Below are 16426 nucleotides of genomic sequence, written 5' to 3' on the forward strand. Positions count from 1 at the left end.
GGGGAAAGTTGGGATGTGTTCTGAATTTGGTTTTATAGTCTGGGATAAAGATTGTTGGTTTTCAACCTTATGACTATCTAGGAAAGCCAAGAGGCTGATAAAGTTCCGAAGAACAGAATGAGATATAAATGCACTTTAGAAAATCTATGATTTTAAATGAAAGCAATTGCATTTAATCTTTTGAGAAAAATGAATGAGTTGTGATTGTAAAAAATGATTTTCATAAAGAATGACAATCACAACCGATGAAAGAATCAAAGTTTTCCATTAAAAACTGGTTTGAGTACAAGAGTCTGAATCTATGCATAAAAGGTTTAAATGAACTTGTCTTTGAAAAAGACACAGACTCCTGTTTCTCACTACAATTTAAAAAGGAAACAAGAAAATTTATGCGCTACAGTGTATAAAGCATTCACCACAATAATTAGTGAAAAGGCCTCATACTAGCACATTGTCAAAACAGACGCTGCAAGTGACAAAGATCACCAAGTACACAAATACAAGATAATCAATGTCTCGTCCTATGACGCTACATGTATAGATGCAAAATATTCTAAGAAATATTTATGAGATAGAGTAGTGGATACCAATTGTTGAAATCAATTGATAAGAAAATTTCTTTGAAGAAACTCACCACTCTAGAACATAAATACGAGACAAAATAAAGATTTTGGTTATCTCCCTTGTACTCAGAATATTAAACACCTAAAATATATTAGCACTAGTGGTTTTAAGAGATATGCAACAATATTTCACCAGTGCCAATACATCACAATCAATTCACAAATAAAACATCAATAAAGCATCAAGAAAAGATACCAATCAAATATTTCAAAGATGAATTAATCATGCTTCTATTATTTTATCAAAGTCAATCATGAAACAAATAGGCATATAATTGTCATGGATCACAATTTAACTAAGATAAAATAATAATTACCTATGCAATATCATATAATTATCAGATCAGCATATAACAACTAAAATCATGACAATCATACAAAGATATTCGCAAGCGCGAGGGAAAGTTGAAGAAAAGTTCACGAGTCTTATATAGATAATCATTAAACACAAGTGAACTCACACAACTCCTCGCAGAAAATATTATTACTTAATATTAGTGATCTACATATAAGCATGCAAAAATATCACTAACACTATAAGTATCACAACTAATGCAGTTAGACATGAAACAAAATATCAATTAATATATCATCAAATATCCAACACAAAAAGTTATGCTTCAAGTATATACACTAATATAAATGGATTCAGCCTAGAGAGAATCTAAGTAACTCCACAAATACTAGTATATCATGACTAAATTCTAACTAGATTCTAACCACATACCAATTACTGATACAAGTCACAAGTCTAGAAACAAATAAGTCATGCTTCAGATTTTATACCTATAAAAATGAATTCAACCTAGAAAATAATCCTAAGTATGTTCACAAATACAGATATATCACGACTAGATTATGACAAAGTTCTCTACTAGATACCAATTGTTGAAGAGGTATAGATCAAGAAAAATAACATAATTAAGTCATGCTTCATGTCATCTCTAATCATTTAAATCATGAACAAATAAGTCACTTAATTGTCATGCACCATAATTTAAATAATTTGAAATAACAAACACTCATGCTAAAACATATAATCACCATCTAAGCATGCAAAACAATAAACATGGCAATCACATATAATAACAAAAAGCACGAGGTACTGGATTTTAAATAAATTCACAAGTCCTATGTATAGACAATTTAATACTCATGAATTCATTCAAGAAATACGATAGACATGCTCATGAAAGAAGTAATACCTTATAGAAAATATATCATGTGATCCACTTGCAGTTAAGTAAAGTGATAAGTTGAATACCTCTGAGACTTGACATTTCAGTTGATGTACCTTTCTTGTACTGATTAAGTCCAGTGGTTGTTGGCATAAGTCTTGGCAGGTCTAGAATCTTCCAAAATGCGCATATTCAAAAGATCCTTGACTTCCTTTTATTGCCATCATTCTTTAGGCTAACTAGTAGACCATGAAGAATTGCAACTTTCCAACAAACTTATCATATCACTAATCTGCATTTACTTAACAATTATCTTGCACAAGTGACATTAGTCCATATATAATATAATCATGGTATCACAGCATTGATAGTTGTATTGTGTGTGCCTTGTATCATGAGAGGTAATAATTTGGATACCAAATATGACTCTAGCAAACAGATATTAAAATAATATGCTAGTCAGAAGTCATACCATGTCCGTGACGATCATCAGGTGTTGGAGAGTAACTCATAGAGAGCTGGTGAAGAAAGAGATATACAAATTCCGTTAGATCTGCAACTGCAAAGTCCTTGAAATGTTGCATGAAGCTTCATCCTCTAGATCACTATAATATCCTGAACCCGAGTCTTGTCAATGGTGCTTTAGTTCAATCATGAAGGTTGTTGAGTCCCCTAAGATGTAGAGTCCTGAACTTGAAGATTCTATTTCCATCATCTTCATGATCTTCTCTTTTGAAGTAACTCTAAGCAACCAAATTGGCTTGTCCCTCGTAACAGAGCCAAAATTATCCAGTTGGACTCTGAATACCCGACAAGTACTAAGTACTGAATTGTTTTTAGGTCAGGGTATCAGAATCCGCACAATCTGCTTTACAACTTGATTGAGATCATATTGTTGTGCAATCACTCAATCTGGATCCCTTTAAGAGCTTCTGAATATTCTTCAAGTTTCACTTCAGATTGAAACCTAAAGAAACAATATTCTTTGACAATAGCTCTCCCAGTCTTCACTTCACCATTCGGAACATTTAAGAACTAGAACCCGGGAATGATATTGACTCCAAACCCTTTGTCTAAGCAGATACGTTCTTGATATGTCCTGTTCATCTTCAATTTGGTGTTGAGTTTGACTAGTGGATCCACCAAATGCTCCCCCTAAGCTGTTGCTGGGATCTCCTTAATAATCCTTATCCTTGCAAAGAGATTCTGCTTGGATCTGAATCATTATAATACCAATGATATCACCTTTAACAGCTTGGAGCAAAGTGTCGTTCAATGTCCTGTCCGGACTTACAATCACCTTCTGTTGATTAATCACAATCACCCTGTAGACTGTAGACTCCATAGAGTAGCCGAGGAAAGTATTCTTTGATCTTCAAATGCAAGACTTTCGAACAGGCATTTTCCTCCAAACACATACCAAAAGTTGGTGTTTGCTTCTGATTGGCCACTGGCAAGAATGGTGTCTTTCTGGATTTATCAATGATCAGGGTTCATCTTGATCAACCTTCATTTGTGACGTCTTGTCCTTCGAACACATATGAACAACACGAAAGAATCTAGAGTAGTCAATGATCACCGCAAAAAGATATCTAGCTTTGTTTGCAGACATGACATTAGCTGATCCGTAGAAATCCATACGTATCATCTGAAGAGGCTCAGTAATGTTAGTCATATCTTTGCTTCTGTGCGATGCTCCTTCGACTTCCCTATTGACATACCTCATGAGCTTCATCCATATTGAATTCCAGATGAGGTAGTCCTCTCACCAATTCTCTTCTTACGAATAGAAAGAGCTCCTTGTTTTGACATACAAGTGCGAGAGCTTCAAGTGCCATAGCTAATACTCATCTGATGAGGCTTCACTATCAAAACAGCTCACTCCATCTTCAATTGTAGTTCCATATTAGCTACGAGCAGATTCACATCTTTCCTGATTTGAGATAAAGCACTATTCCATGAACTGACATAATGTCCTTTGTCAGAGAACAGTCTGATACTCAGAATTTGTGTGCTTTAACTCTTTTCAAGAAAGATATGCTTCCATGATGACATTCCAGGAAAACAGGCATGTCCCGTAAGAGAATCTTTGTTGTCATCTTTCAAAGATTATTGACGGAACTGCTCACACGATCACATTTGCTAACAGGGTACTTTTGGTGAAGCGTATGATTTCAGTTACTCAGCAAACAGAATGCACCAAAAATCATGTGGAACATATGTAACCTGCAATCACAAATGGAAAGAGTTCTATGGTCCCCAATCATAACTGGGTCCGGATGGATTAGAGATTTTTCTTTAACAGTGGTAACAACAGAAGCAACCTTAACATGCTAATTCTTATCTAGACATTGCCCTAATGTGATTCTCAAACATGCTTTTCTAAAATCAATGCAAGTACAAAGACATGCATTCATGACATGAAAATAAGCAGACATGATGTTGAATACACATGGCAAACAATCAAAGATAAGACAAGAGCAAGGTAGGCAGTTATGCAATTCAGAAGATTCAGTACTCTCTACTTAAACCAATTAACACAAGTGTAACAGGTAGCAAGTAGAATTACAGATATTCAATAATCTTCTAAGAGCATAAGGATCATGGACAGATAATCACATCATCAATTCATATTAATCCCAATCTGTTGTTATATGGCATTATATTATCTCTATTACCTAAGTCAGTTTTAGATCTAACATGAAGTTCTAAAAGTTCTACTGACACAAGGTAGACATTCCATCATAGAACAAAATAAAATCCTTAACAAACAATACAGATAAATAAGCAAATCTAGTTAAACTAGGGAATCTGAAAGTAAGTGTTTTAACAAAGTTATATATGCTAGGATCATAACCCCTAAAACTAAGAGCCGTGTTCCAAAGAAAAGCTTCTAATCTCACTATTGCAAATAATCAAATCCTAAATATTCATACACATGTTAAGAATCTGCTAAAGACACGTGCACAAGATTATCATCAGTCCTAGTTACCAGAATAGTCATCTAGCATACTAGTTTAACATTATCTATTGTGATGCTATCATGCTTGTGCTTGTGTGTGAAACAATTCTACTCGAAGATTTATAACATGCTTTAAATATAAAGAAATAAGTATTGCATAGTTAGAAAGAATTCGTACCTGAGAAGTGCGAGGTGAGTCATCTTCAGAGAATGCTGGGATAGCCAGATAACCATAATCATCCTTCTCATCGGCAATTGATCCATCTCACACCTTTCCTTAAATAGCATAAGAACTTGTTGTGATGCTTGTTTCAAAACATCCACTTGAATTTCAGACAAGCCCTATCATCCTTGTTTGTCGAGGCTTCAATATATATAGCAACCCACCTTTGCTAAAGATACCAATCAATATTGTGTGTACTGACCAACTCAGTTTTCAAACAACCTGTCGAACTGAACCCAGAAGAGTCTCCACTCGAAACCAATGGATTCCATCTGAATCTGACATGACTAAACCTCTCAGACAGTGTTATGCTAATCCTTGAAGTTCTGTCCTCACATTCTTCAAAAGTGTTAACTTTCGTCGACTTGAGCTTCCTCAAATTCAGCAGTTACAAACTCTTCTGTTCAATCCTAAGGTTCTGACATAAATGCACGAAACTGATTTGGTGCGGTAGTAACTCGATAATTATATCCTTAAACCTCCACAGTTCTCTGTCTTTGATTCAGTTGATTCTGGATGGATTTAGCATTGATACAATTCACTGTGTAATTGTATATCCCTGAATCACTGAGTTAGATTGAAATCCCTTGAAGATTCTTCTGCAAAAACTTCTCTTTTCCTACTACTAGTGGTGCCATTCAAAGTTGACATTCCGAGCCCTGGAAAGATGCTTCATTGTAGATGTAGCAAATTCCCATCCTGATCTGGTGATCTGATAATCAAGTCGGAGTAATTACTCAGATCAAGGCCTGAAGTACCTTCTTCAAAATCCACTTTTAGTAGTACCAAATTAGTCCTTAATAGAATCTTCTTCGAATCACAATGAGCTTTGTCGAATATAGAAAACTGCTTCTAATAATCCTTTGAGAAATCAATTGGATTGGGTCATCAATGTACTTCCATTACCGGTTCTGAGAATCTGGTATTTGAAAACCCGGTGTTTGTCTTGTAATCTGTCAGCCTGATCTGTCTCAACTAAATGTCAATCTGATTTGTCTTGGAGTAGAATTATTAAAAAGGTTACGGGACACTTGATTATTTAAACTAAGTTTAAATTATAAAGAAAATAAATTTAAAAATAAGTTTTAAAATATGAAAGAAAATAAAGTATAAAATAAACTTAGTTAAATCTATAAAGTAAATTTAATTATATTTAAAAAAAATAAATTCAAATAAATTCATAATAAACTGAATAAGTTTAGAACAAATTTATTTCAAATTCATTTAGTAAATATATTAAAATTTATTAGATAAATTTAATTTTTGAAAATATTCAAGTGTCTCGTCTCCAATTAAATCATAGCTTCCTGAACAAACTAAATTGAACCCTTGAACTTGAACTTATATCCATAATCAGTTAAAACCTCTTAAATTTATATTCTAGATTTTAACTTAAATTTAAATCATAAACTATACAAATTTAAATAATAAATTTATAAAAATTTATGATAAACTTGATAAAGTCTAAGAGTAAACTTTACAAGTCTAAAATAAATTTAAACAAATTTTATAATTGAATTTAGTAAAGTTTATAAAGTAAATTTAATTAAGTTTATAAGATAAATTTAATTAATTCATAATAAACTCAATTAATAAGTTTAAAATAAATTAAGTCAAATTTATAAAATAAACTTATTAAAATTTAAAGTATAAATTTATAAGTCCCGGTCCAAAGTTCAGTATCCGACAGATAATCCTTGCTTAGGCCTACAGACAAATTCAGCAACACAAACCGGAAGAACATTTCCCCTAATCAAATATCGAAAGCTAGGTTCTTGATTTTCCGTACGATTAGGATCCTGATTTGTATATCAATCAGCCTGCTCTGATACCAATTGTTAGGTCCAAAGTATCGTAGAAGGGGGGGTTGAATACGATACTCACTACAATTTAAAATTCTTTCGAATCTTGCGGATAAGCAAATTGCAGTTCTGTAATGGGTTTCGTGTTCCGGATATTTATTGGGTCGATTTCTGAGGATATGAAAATATTAAACCAACACACAATATTTTCCAAGGTATATCTGTATATTGATAAATACCTCGAAGGGTGCTACAAATCCAAACCCGAAGGTTCGGCTACAATGGCCACTACTCTCAATATTACAAACTCTAACCGCTACGGATATTTCTATTACAAAGCTAGACTGGAGTGTATATATAGTGGGAGTAGCCGTGCAGAGCACTTGGCCATTTCATCCCGAAGGATGATGTAAATTGTGAGAACCACAATCACATATTTATAGGCTTTCATAAACTAACCATGGTTAACGAGTTCGTCCTGGACGACTTGAGTTCGTTCGGGACGGATTCGATTTATGAAAATAAATCTAACTCCAAACATGAAAGTTGCGCCAGTTGACAAAGTCAAACCTTGCGCCCAGTGTTTGGTCAAACCTTGCGCCGTCCAGTGTCCACAGTGTGTCTTCTACTTAGACAAAATGTAGTTTCTTGAACTAGTGTCATACAGGGAGATGACTTAGAGTCGCAACCTTTGACTTGGTCAAAGGTTGCGCTCCAAGTTGCCTTCCCAGTTGAGTTTGCGCCTCAATGCTCCGTTGTAGGGACTTAGAACAATTCTTGTCATTTAAACTTGCGCTTTGACTTCCAGGTCAAAGCTTGCGCTTGGCAGAGTTGCACTAACAGATGCCCTGTATGGGTGACTTAGAATAATTTCTCCTTAGAGCAAGATGCACCACTTGGAGTCGCAAACTTTGACTTGGTCAAAGTTTGCTCTCCAAGTGAAGTTGTGCTCCATGGTGTTGTATGTATGTGACTTAGAAAATATTCTAAGTCCAATTCAAGCTCCATAGTGAAGATGCTCCCTTGTTCTCTCTCTTCTCTTGGGGACGAACTTTGACTTGGTCAAAGTTTGCTCCTCAAGAGTGCATGTCTTCACTTGTGATGGTACTTAGAGAATTTTCTAAGTAAGGAAGAGCGGTTGACTTCGGTCAAATGTTGTTCCTCACATAGTAAGAGCTTTCCTTGTTGTCACTCATTTGACTGAGATTGACTTGAGTTTGCTCCATCCATATATTTATATTATATTCATAATATTATATAAATATATGTATAAATAAAGATATATATATATATAAATGTATATAAATAATATTTATATAAACATATAGTAATATATATATATACATATATTTAAATATATTCTCATATATTTAAATATATATAATATACATAAAATTATATGTAAATATAAATATAAATATATATAGGGATATATATATATAATTATCTATAGATATAAATATACACATATTTATGCACATAATATAATATATATATATACACTTAAATATATAAATGTTTATGTAAAATATAAATACATATACTATATACATATATATTTATTTAAATATATATACATATAAATATACATATACATATGTTTAAAAACATATATACATATATATTATATATATTATATTTAATTAAATATACATATATACATATATAATTATATTTGTACATATACAAATATATAAGTGCACACATATATAAAATGTCACTTCCTGATATGGCTTTCTGTGGAAGCTTTGACATATGGCATTTGAGCAGTAAGCTTTGGCATAGCTGGCATTTGGCTTGACTTGGCTTTGGAACAAATGACTTGATATGACTGGATCAATTCTTCGATCGATAAATACTTTGCAAAGCTCCGTACGTGCTGACGCTTAGTGCACTGGTCTGGTTCACAAGCGACTAACACTGAAGTTGAACATTGTACCGTCTTTGTCAGCAACCATTGATCAGTCGGTTCCGGGTTAGTTTATGCTTCAGTTTGTTGATTATAAATAACCAACCAAGATATATAGAAATATCTTGCTTCAGGGGTTGCACTGAAATCTTTCGAGTACTTGGACAACATCTTCATTGCTTCCACAATCTTGAATACTTCAATCTTTATTCTTCACTGAGGCATGAACATATTAATGAACTTCTTCCAGTGAACTTATTCCTTCAAGACTGTATATGGCTTCTTCAACCTTTGTCTTCGTATCTTCCGATTCCGGTGCAGGCGTAGTGTTATTTACTTGTCCTTGTTCTATTGTTGAGTTATCATCCCTATGTAACAGATAGGGTTGTCTTTACATTTAGACTTACAAAAGATGATCCAGAAATGTAAAGTATGAATCAGCCCAGTGTTTTTTTTTTAAGGAAACGAACTTGCATTACTTAAAAATTATCAGCATTCAGTACAAGGCTTAGTTACACAGTATCTCTTTATGGAAATGATGTTAATTACTAAGAGCATCTCCAACCATCTAAAGCTCTTGGCTAAAAAGTGAGGTGGCATACCTAAAATAAAAAAATTTAGCCAACGACTCTAAAAACTCAACTCCAACCATGTTCAGCTGTTGTCTATAAATTTAGCCAACCTCTTATGGATGGCTAAATTTATCAAACCTCTACAGTCTGTAAAAAAATCTGTAGGAAGATTGTACATCATTTATTACCATATTGAACTAATACATTCTATTTTAACAATTTAAAATATTAATAACATACTATTTTTAAATTATAGCCAACCAATATAACCAGTACCATTGAAGCAAAATGTCTTACAGGTTCAGCAAATTTTACATAATGCCTTACAGATCCAATTTAGCCGACGATTATAGCCAACGCCGTTGGAGATGCTCTAACTACTCTACTACTCTCTCCCTACTTAAATATAACAAACTACTGTAACTTGCTGACTTGTAACTATAGTTGAGGTGGATAGTTCCTTGCTTAGCAGATAATATACCAATAATACCAATGTAATAATTTATTTTATATAAAATATATAAAATATAATAAATTATATAATATTATATAAGCGGTTCGGTTTTTCGATTCGGTTTTAGGTGTAAAACCGTAACCGTCGGTTCGGTTGAGCTACGGTTTTTTTCGGTTTTTGTCGGTTTCGGTTTTTTTCGGTATGATTTTTCGATTTTTCGGCTCGATTTCGGTTTTTCGATTTTTCGGTTTTTTTTGCTCACCCCTAGTTAGATAGCTAGAGGAATGAGAGGACGGGAGAGATGTGTCGTCCAAATGGTAAACTAAACAAATTACTTGGGTTAGTTTGATGTTATATGAGGCTTGATCTAACCTGTATTAAGATCATTTATAAGAATGGGTCTTTACATTATATTATGCTTTGCTTATCATAGGCTGGGCCGGTTAGGTTTAAATTCCGGATTTTAAGTTATTTTGGTCTTTGAATCGAAAAATATTTGTTTATGTTTATGTAATAAGTCGGATTAAAATCATAAATAAGTCACATTCTAACTTAAAACCAGAAGTTAGTTTGAGGTACTTTCTTCATTCGCTTAATTTTTTTGAACATTGTTTTTATAAATATTACCCATAAGTCACGAGATAATCATAAACCACTTTTATTTTTATTATTATATTTTTAATAATTCATAAATTATTAATAATTTAAAATTATTCAAAAGACATTTTAAACTCTTAGATTATCACATAAGTCACGTTAAATCATAAGTCATAAATTTAGCCGAACGGCTTCTAATATGAGTGTCTAATTTTAGTAGAAATTAATTATTTTTGACCAATTTAGGTTAATAAGAATTTATTTAAAAGCAATTATTTTAATATAATAATTTATTAAGTATTTAATATATATTAATATTTTTTATCTGAAGAAAAGATTCCTATAATTTTATAAAAAAAATATATATACATAATTTTTTAAATATAAATAATTTATCACTGAAAAATAAGATAAACCTCACATGTAGTGTGCACATGGCTTGTATACACATGAAAACTCTTAAAGTTGAACTTTTTAGTGATAGTTAGTTCAGGACCATCCATATCACTTCTGTCGCACAAATCACCGGTTTGCGATCTACATCCAAATCGCTACTATAATTATTTGCAATTTTTATTTTTATTTTTATTTCAATCGACTCTTCATTTTAGCAATGTTGTAAAAATAAAAACATATAATATTTTTATTGATTATGTACTAATAAAACCGTATTAATAAAGTAACTATTACTTCATAACTTCATGCTTCTCTATCACAAGTACAAAAGCTAAGCCTGCAGCAATGGTAAAGAGATCGACTCCGAAAGAAAAATGTACTTATTGATGAAAACATATCTCTTAAATATTAATTAACATCGCCTATTGCAAACAATAATAAAAAGAAGGTCAAACAGTAACTGTTATACAAACAATTGGTGTACGGTAATAAATCAAAACAAATAAAATGACAACAAATACAAAGGAATCGAGATTATTGTGATAAGCGGAAGAACACGGAGATAGTGAGTTGATATCCGATTCTTCCATGCATGCAGCGTCATCACATCACTTCGATTACGTGGCAGGCTACCTACAACGTCATCACATCGAATGAGTTCTATAAAATATAATATAATATTATTTTAAAGTGCTTTAAGCATAAAAATAATAGACATACTTTGATCTTCTAGGTAGGGCAAGTAAATCCAGGAGGAGGAGTTTTGCCGCAAGTGATAAGGAGCTGCAGAGCGACGGGAAGAGCTAGATTGATATTGAGAAGGCTGAGTTTTATTGTAGTGCACAAGCAAACTGCAGCTTCCAGCTCAACTAATCCGGCAAGGACTGGGCAACATTTGTTTACATTGGGGTCGCCGAGGCCAACATGGACCAGTCCACCTAGAACATCAACACATGCTCCCAGTTTGAGGGCATCAAGTGGGCATGTCTCTGGGGCTGAGGGAGGTGTTTTGGCGCCTGGAGGGCAAGGTGTTCCGGGGCTTGGCGGTTTGGTCGTGGGTGGAAGAACTGGCGGCTTGACACCTGGGGGAAGAATTCCTGGAGGAAGGACTCCTGGGGGAAGGACTCCTGGAGGAAGGAGACCGCCTGGTGGCTTAATCCCTGGAGGAAGGACTCCTGGTGGAAGAACTCCTGGAGGAAGGACACCTGGTGGTAGTGGTGGAAGAACTCCTGGAGGGAGGACACCTGGTGGTAGGGGTGGAAGAACTCCTGGAGGGAGGACACCTGGTGGTAGGACTCCTGGAGGAAGGAGACCGCCTGGTGGCTTAATCCCTGGAGGAAGGACTCCTGGTGGAAGAACTCCTGGAGGAAGGACACCTGGTGGTAGTGGTGGAAGAACTCCTGGAGGGAGGACACCTGGTGGTAGGACTCCTGGAGGAAGGAGACCGCCTGGTGGCTTAATGGGAGGCACGACCCCTGGTGGAAGGACCCCTGGTGGCAGGACTCCCGGTGGAAGAATTCCTGGAGGAAGGACACCTGGTGGTAGGGGTGGAAGAACTCCTGGAGGAAGGACACCGGGTGGAAGAACTCCTGGAGGCAGAATTCCCGGGGGGAGAATTGGTGGCAAGAGACCTGGTGGTTTAACTATAGGGGGTTTAACAATGGGGGGTTTCACAACAGGAGGTTTGACAACGGGGGGTTTCACAACAGGGGGTTTGACAACGGGGGGTTTAACAACCGGGGGTTTGACAGTGGGAGGTTTGGGGGCAGGTTTGTGATGGGGAGGGGGTTTCTCACAGCTACCGCAATCGAGGACAGGGTTAGCAGTGGAGAAGAAGAACATGGAAAGGAGAAGGATAGCAGTGAGCTGAGTGGACTCCATAGCTGGGTGTGAGTGTCTGTGTATAATGGAGGGAGTGGTGTTTTATAGAGAATGGAGTGATAATAGCTGTGAAAGAGTACAAAAACCCTAATGTCGCAACACGTGAATGAGGGTCGGGGATGAGTGAGTATCTTCCAAATTTTGCTAGTTGTCACTCCCAATCCTATACATGAACCTGTCCACCCTCATCCTCTCAACAATCTTTTAGCTGCCTGCTTAGCATTTTACCCTCTCGTCCTTTCACTTTTAGCTTCTAGTAAATGGTACCATATGTAGTCAGGTCCATTTGTTTCTTCTTTTCTTTTTAATAACAAATCGCATTGTGATAAATCCTCGTGTAATCGTTTTTTGTTGAACATTATAATTTTATTGTCTAAATTATATCAGCGATCATCTCACGAGACCACCAGTCAGTTAGATGTTTATTTTTCTTGAAAACTCCTGAATCTGCAGGCTATTATATAGGATACAATTCCCCGTACGTTTCCGGTGACATTTAAAAAACAAGATAAATAATGCTTCAGAGAAGTGATTGGTGATCGGGTCTACTACAATCGATACATATCTGAGTTTTTCTGTCGGCTATAATTAACGGGAAATGCAGCGTAGCTAGAGCGCACAGAGTATAGCCTGTATTATATTTTCTGGTGCTTGTGTGCTGCATACGCATAAGTTATATATACTCTTCGTAAATATTAAAAAGATAGGGAAGAAATCAATTTCAGGACAGTCCAAAACTCGAAGAAAAATTTTGGCCGCGAGATTTCATATCTTCTTACAAGCAACTGCGACATGTGTTGTGTAAAAACCCCACATACACTGCAGTGCTGAGGGAATTAACAGGACACCATAATTAATTGCTGATTGTTCCATATTTTTAAATTCATTAACTTTATATAATTTCAATAGTAATTTTTTTTCTCGTGTTTATGTTAAGCGATTTGGTAATAAAGATGAGTTATAGGATTTTAAAATTGAAATGAGAACAATTTTTCGAGTGCTGTTTATTATTTCGAAAATTGAGAAATTATGGTCTTGATCATTGGGCCGTTAAAAAAAATCGAGTCAAATCAAACAACAGTCTATTCTGGATATAGTTCATGCGGACTGTGATGGCTCCGTGGCCATCCCAATTTCAAAGGGTTACTACCTTGAATCTTGATACTCGTAGGAAAATCATAATAATAAATTCTTGAATCTTAATAAAAAGTCAGGGCTAATCAACGGATTTACTATTGATTTAGAGCAAGTCCAATAGGTTACCTAAACTTGCTCCTAAACTCACATTTAAGTAATGTACTGAAAAAATGCACTCCAACACTCTCCTAGTGGTCACAACCTCAAATTTCTTAGCTATCACCTATTTATAAATAACCCCTAGCCATTACCTATTTAATATTTATGAATAAAATAATCATCTCTCTCCGTCTTTCTTTGTCTTTTCCCTCACTTTCCCCTTCTCAATAACCTTAGGAGAACAAATATAGAAATTACTATTGGAGTTGACACTAAAAATAGATTACCTAAATCAGTAAGACTCACTAGGATTCATTATTTTATATTATTAATAAATAATGAGATACGTAACCTATTGGACTTGCTCTTAGTTCTATCTTGAGACGGGTATGCTTTACTTGAAGTACTCAATAACAGTTATATGATACATTTTTACTCGTGTAATAGAACAAGTTACAGAACACAGGCCTTGTTTAAAAATGAGGAACTCATCGATGTTATGGAACCCAATTTTAAGGATGCACTTGCTTGCACTCAATATACAGAGAAGAACGTCCGAACCAACTATATTATTTTCACAGAAAGACTGTTTCATCATCATCAACTATATTATTGACAATGGACGATCGCTAACCAAAAGATGTCAAACTTGTAGGGTGTTTGGCTATGCTTTTTTAACTCAGTTTTTTATTTCTAAATTGCTGTTTATGTAAGAAAAAAAGACAACTCAGAAGTTGAAATTTCCCTGTTTGGACTTTGGACACCCTTACAGTAAATTGAAAAAAATAAAAACTACACGATCACATTTAAATAGAATCATTATTAATGAGAGACGAGGGGAAATTACAAGAGTTGATATCAGATACATCTATGCATGCATGCAAAGCACCCATCACTTGTCTTCCGTAGAGGGCAGCTGCAGAAAATATATCATACATAATAAATGAAAGAATGATCCATCACTTAATATGTATATATAGATAAATTATTCGTAGCGTACTTGATTGTCTAGAGAGCACATGTGAAATCAGAAGGAGGTGGTTTCCCGCAAGTGACGAGGAGCTGCAGAGCGAGGGGAACATATATATTTAGACTGAGAAGCTTGAGTTTCAATGTATCACACAAGCACACGGCTGCTTCCAGCTCTGCCAATCCACCAATGATTGGGCAGCATTGATTTGCGGTGGGATCACCGAGGCCAATATGCACCAACCCGCCTAGAAGATCAACGCATGCACCCAGTTTTAGGGTATCGATTGGGCACATGGCTGTGCTTGGGGATGGTGAAGGTGACATCGATGGTGGCGGGCATGATATAGGATTCCCAGGAGATGGCGGTTCCATCATAGGAGGAAGTACTGGTGGCATGATGCCTGGTGGAAGCACTGGAGGAACGGTCACAGGAGGAATGGCCACTGGCGGCATGACAACTGGAGGAAGAGCGGCTGGTGGTGGAGTTACGGGGGATAGAACCGGTGGTTTGATAGTGGGTGGAAGAGCTACTGGTGGGAGAGTTACGGGGGGTAGAAGTGGCGGTTTAATAGTGGGTGGAAGAGCTACTGGTGGAAGAGTAACGGGAGGCTTCACGACAGGAGGGGTGATAGGAGGGTTAACACTAGGTGGTAGGGTTCCTGGTGGCTTGATGATGGGGGGAAGAGTGACAGGTGGTTTTAGGGGTGGAAGAGTTACAGGAGGCTTGACAATAGGTGGAAGGGTTGGAGGAAGAGTGACCGGAGGCTTGACAATAGGTGGAAGGGTCGGAGGAAGAGTGACCGGAGGCTTGACAATTGGAGGAAGAATGACCGGAGGCTTGACAATTGGAGGCTTGACAATTGGAGGAAGAATGACCGGAGGCTTGACAATTGGAGGAAGAATGACCGGAGGCTTGACAAAAGGTGGAAGGGTTGGAGGTGGAGTGACTGGAGGCTTGACAACAGGTGGAAGGGCCGGAGGCTTGACTATTGGTGGAATAGTTCCTGGTGGTTTCACGGGAGGAGGAACTGTGACAGGTGGCTTGACAGCTGGGGGAGGAGTGACAGGCGGTTTGATTATAGGTGGTTTTACTACTGGAGGTTTAACATGAGGGGGTTTGACATGATGAGGAGGAGGTTTAACATGAGGGGGTTTTTCACAGTTACAATCCGGATCAAAAATAGCGTTAGCACTTGAAATGAAAAACACAAAAATCATCAGGAGGGCTATTTTTCTGGTGGTCTCCATTCCCAATATTGTTTGTGCTGTGCTGCTTTTTAGAGCGAGTGAGTAACGAATGAATTTATAGGGATTTGAGTTGTGGTAGAATACAAAACCCTAATATGATTCACTGGTGAGCATGAGGTTTAGAATTGATCAAGGTATACTGTATATATCTTCCCAAATCTCTCATCATGTCGACTACTATATATATCTGTCAAATGGGTGATTCTCTACATTATTATCTCCCGTTTCTATTATGATTTGTTTCATTTACTTTTAACTCCACGAGGATATCGACTTTGGAGGAGAGTATGGCAGGTAATTATTTATGTATCTCCCCATCCGTACGTGTTGCTGCGTAAAGCTGATATATATCAGAAGCTTTCAGTGCAGTGCG

General features: G+C 36.0%; 2 protein-coding genes across 2 annotated transcripts; both read right to left on the reverse strand.

The window, feature by feature from the left end:
• Window positions 1-11075: 11075 nt before the first annotated feature.
• Window positions 11076-12791, reverse strand: LOC108215161 (repetitive proline-rich cell wall protein). The gene is made up of 2 exons (XM_017387530.2): window positions 11437-12791; window positions 11076-11349 (listed from the first exon to the last, which is right to left on the reverse strand). The coding sequence occupies exon 1, from the start codon at window positions 12595-12597 to the stop codon at window positions 11446-11448; it is 1152 nt and encodes a 383-aa protein (XP_017243019.2). The 5' UTR covers window positions 12598-12791; the 3' UTR covers window positions 11076-11349; window positions 11437-11445.
• Window positions 12792-14609: 1818 nt separating this feature from the next.
• LOC108213438 (repetitive proline-rich cell wall protein) lies at window positions 14610-16196 on the reverse strand. Its single transcript, XM_064089013.1, has one exon. The coding sequence runs from the start codon at window positions 16051-16053 to the stop codon at window positions 14842-14844; it is 1212 nt and encodes a 403-aa protein (XP_063945083.1). The 5' UTR covers window positions 16054-16196; the 3' UTR covers window positions 14610-14841.
• Window positions 16197-16426: the final 230 nt, after the last annotated feature.

Source organism: Daucus carota, chromosome 3 (genome assembly GCF_001625215.2).
Source record: "Daucus carota subsp. sativus chromosome 3, DH1 v3.0, whole genome shotgun sequence".
In the NCBI taxonomy this organism is placed as follows: Eukaryota; Viridiplantae; Streptophyta; class Magnoliopsida; order Apiales; family Apiaceae; genus Daucus; species Daucus carota.

Bases quoted from the DNA above. Each gene is read 5' to 3' on its own strand.
- LOC108215161 (XM_017387530.2), bottom strand. From the start codon at position 12,597: ATGGAGTCCACTCAGCTCACTGCTATCCTTCTCCTTTCCATGTTCTTC.
- LOC108213438 (XM_064089013.1), bottom strand. From the start codon at position 16,053: ATGGAGACCACCAGAAAAATAGCCCTCCTGATGATTTTTGTGTTTTTC.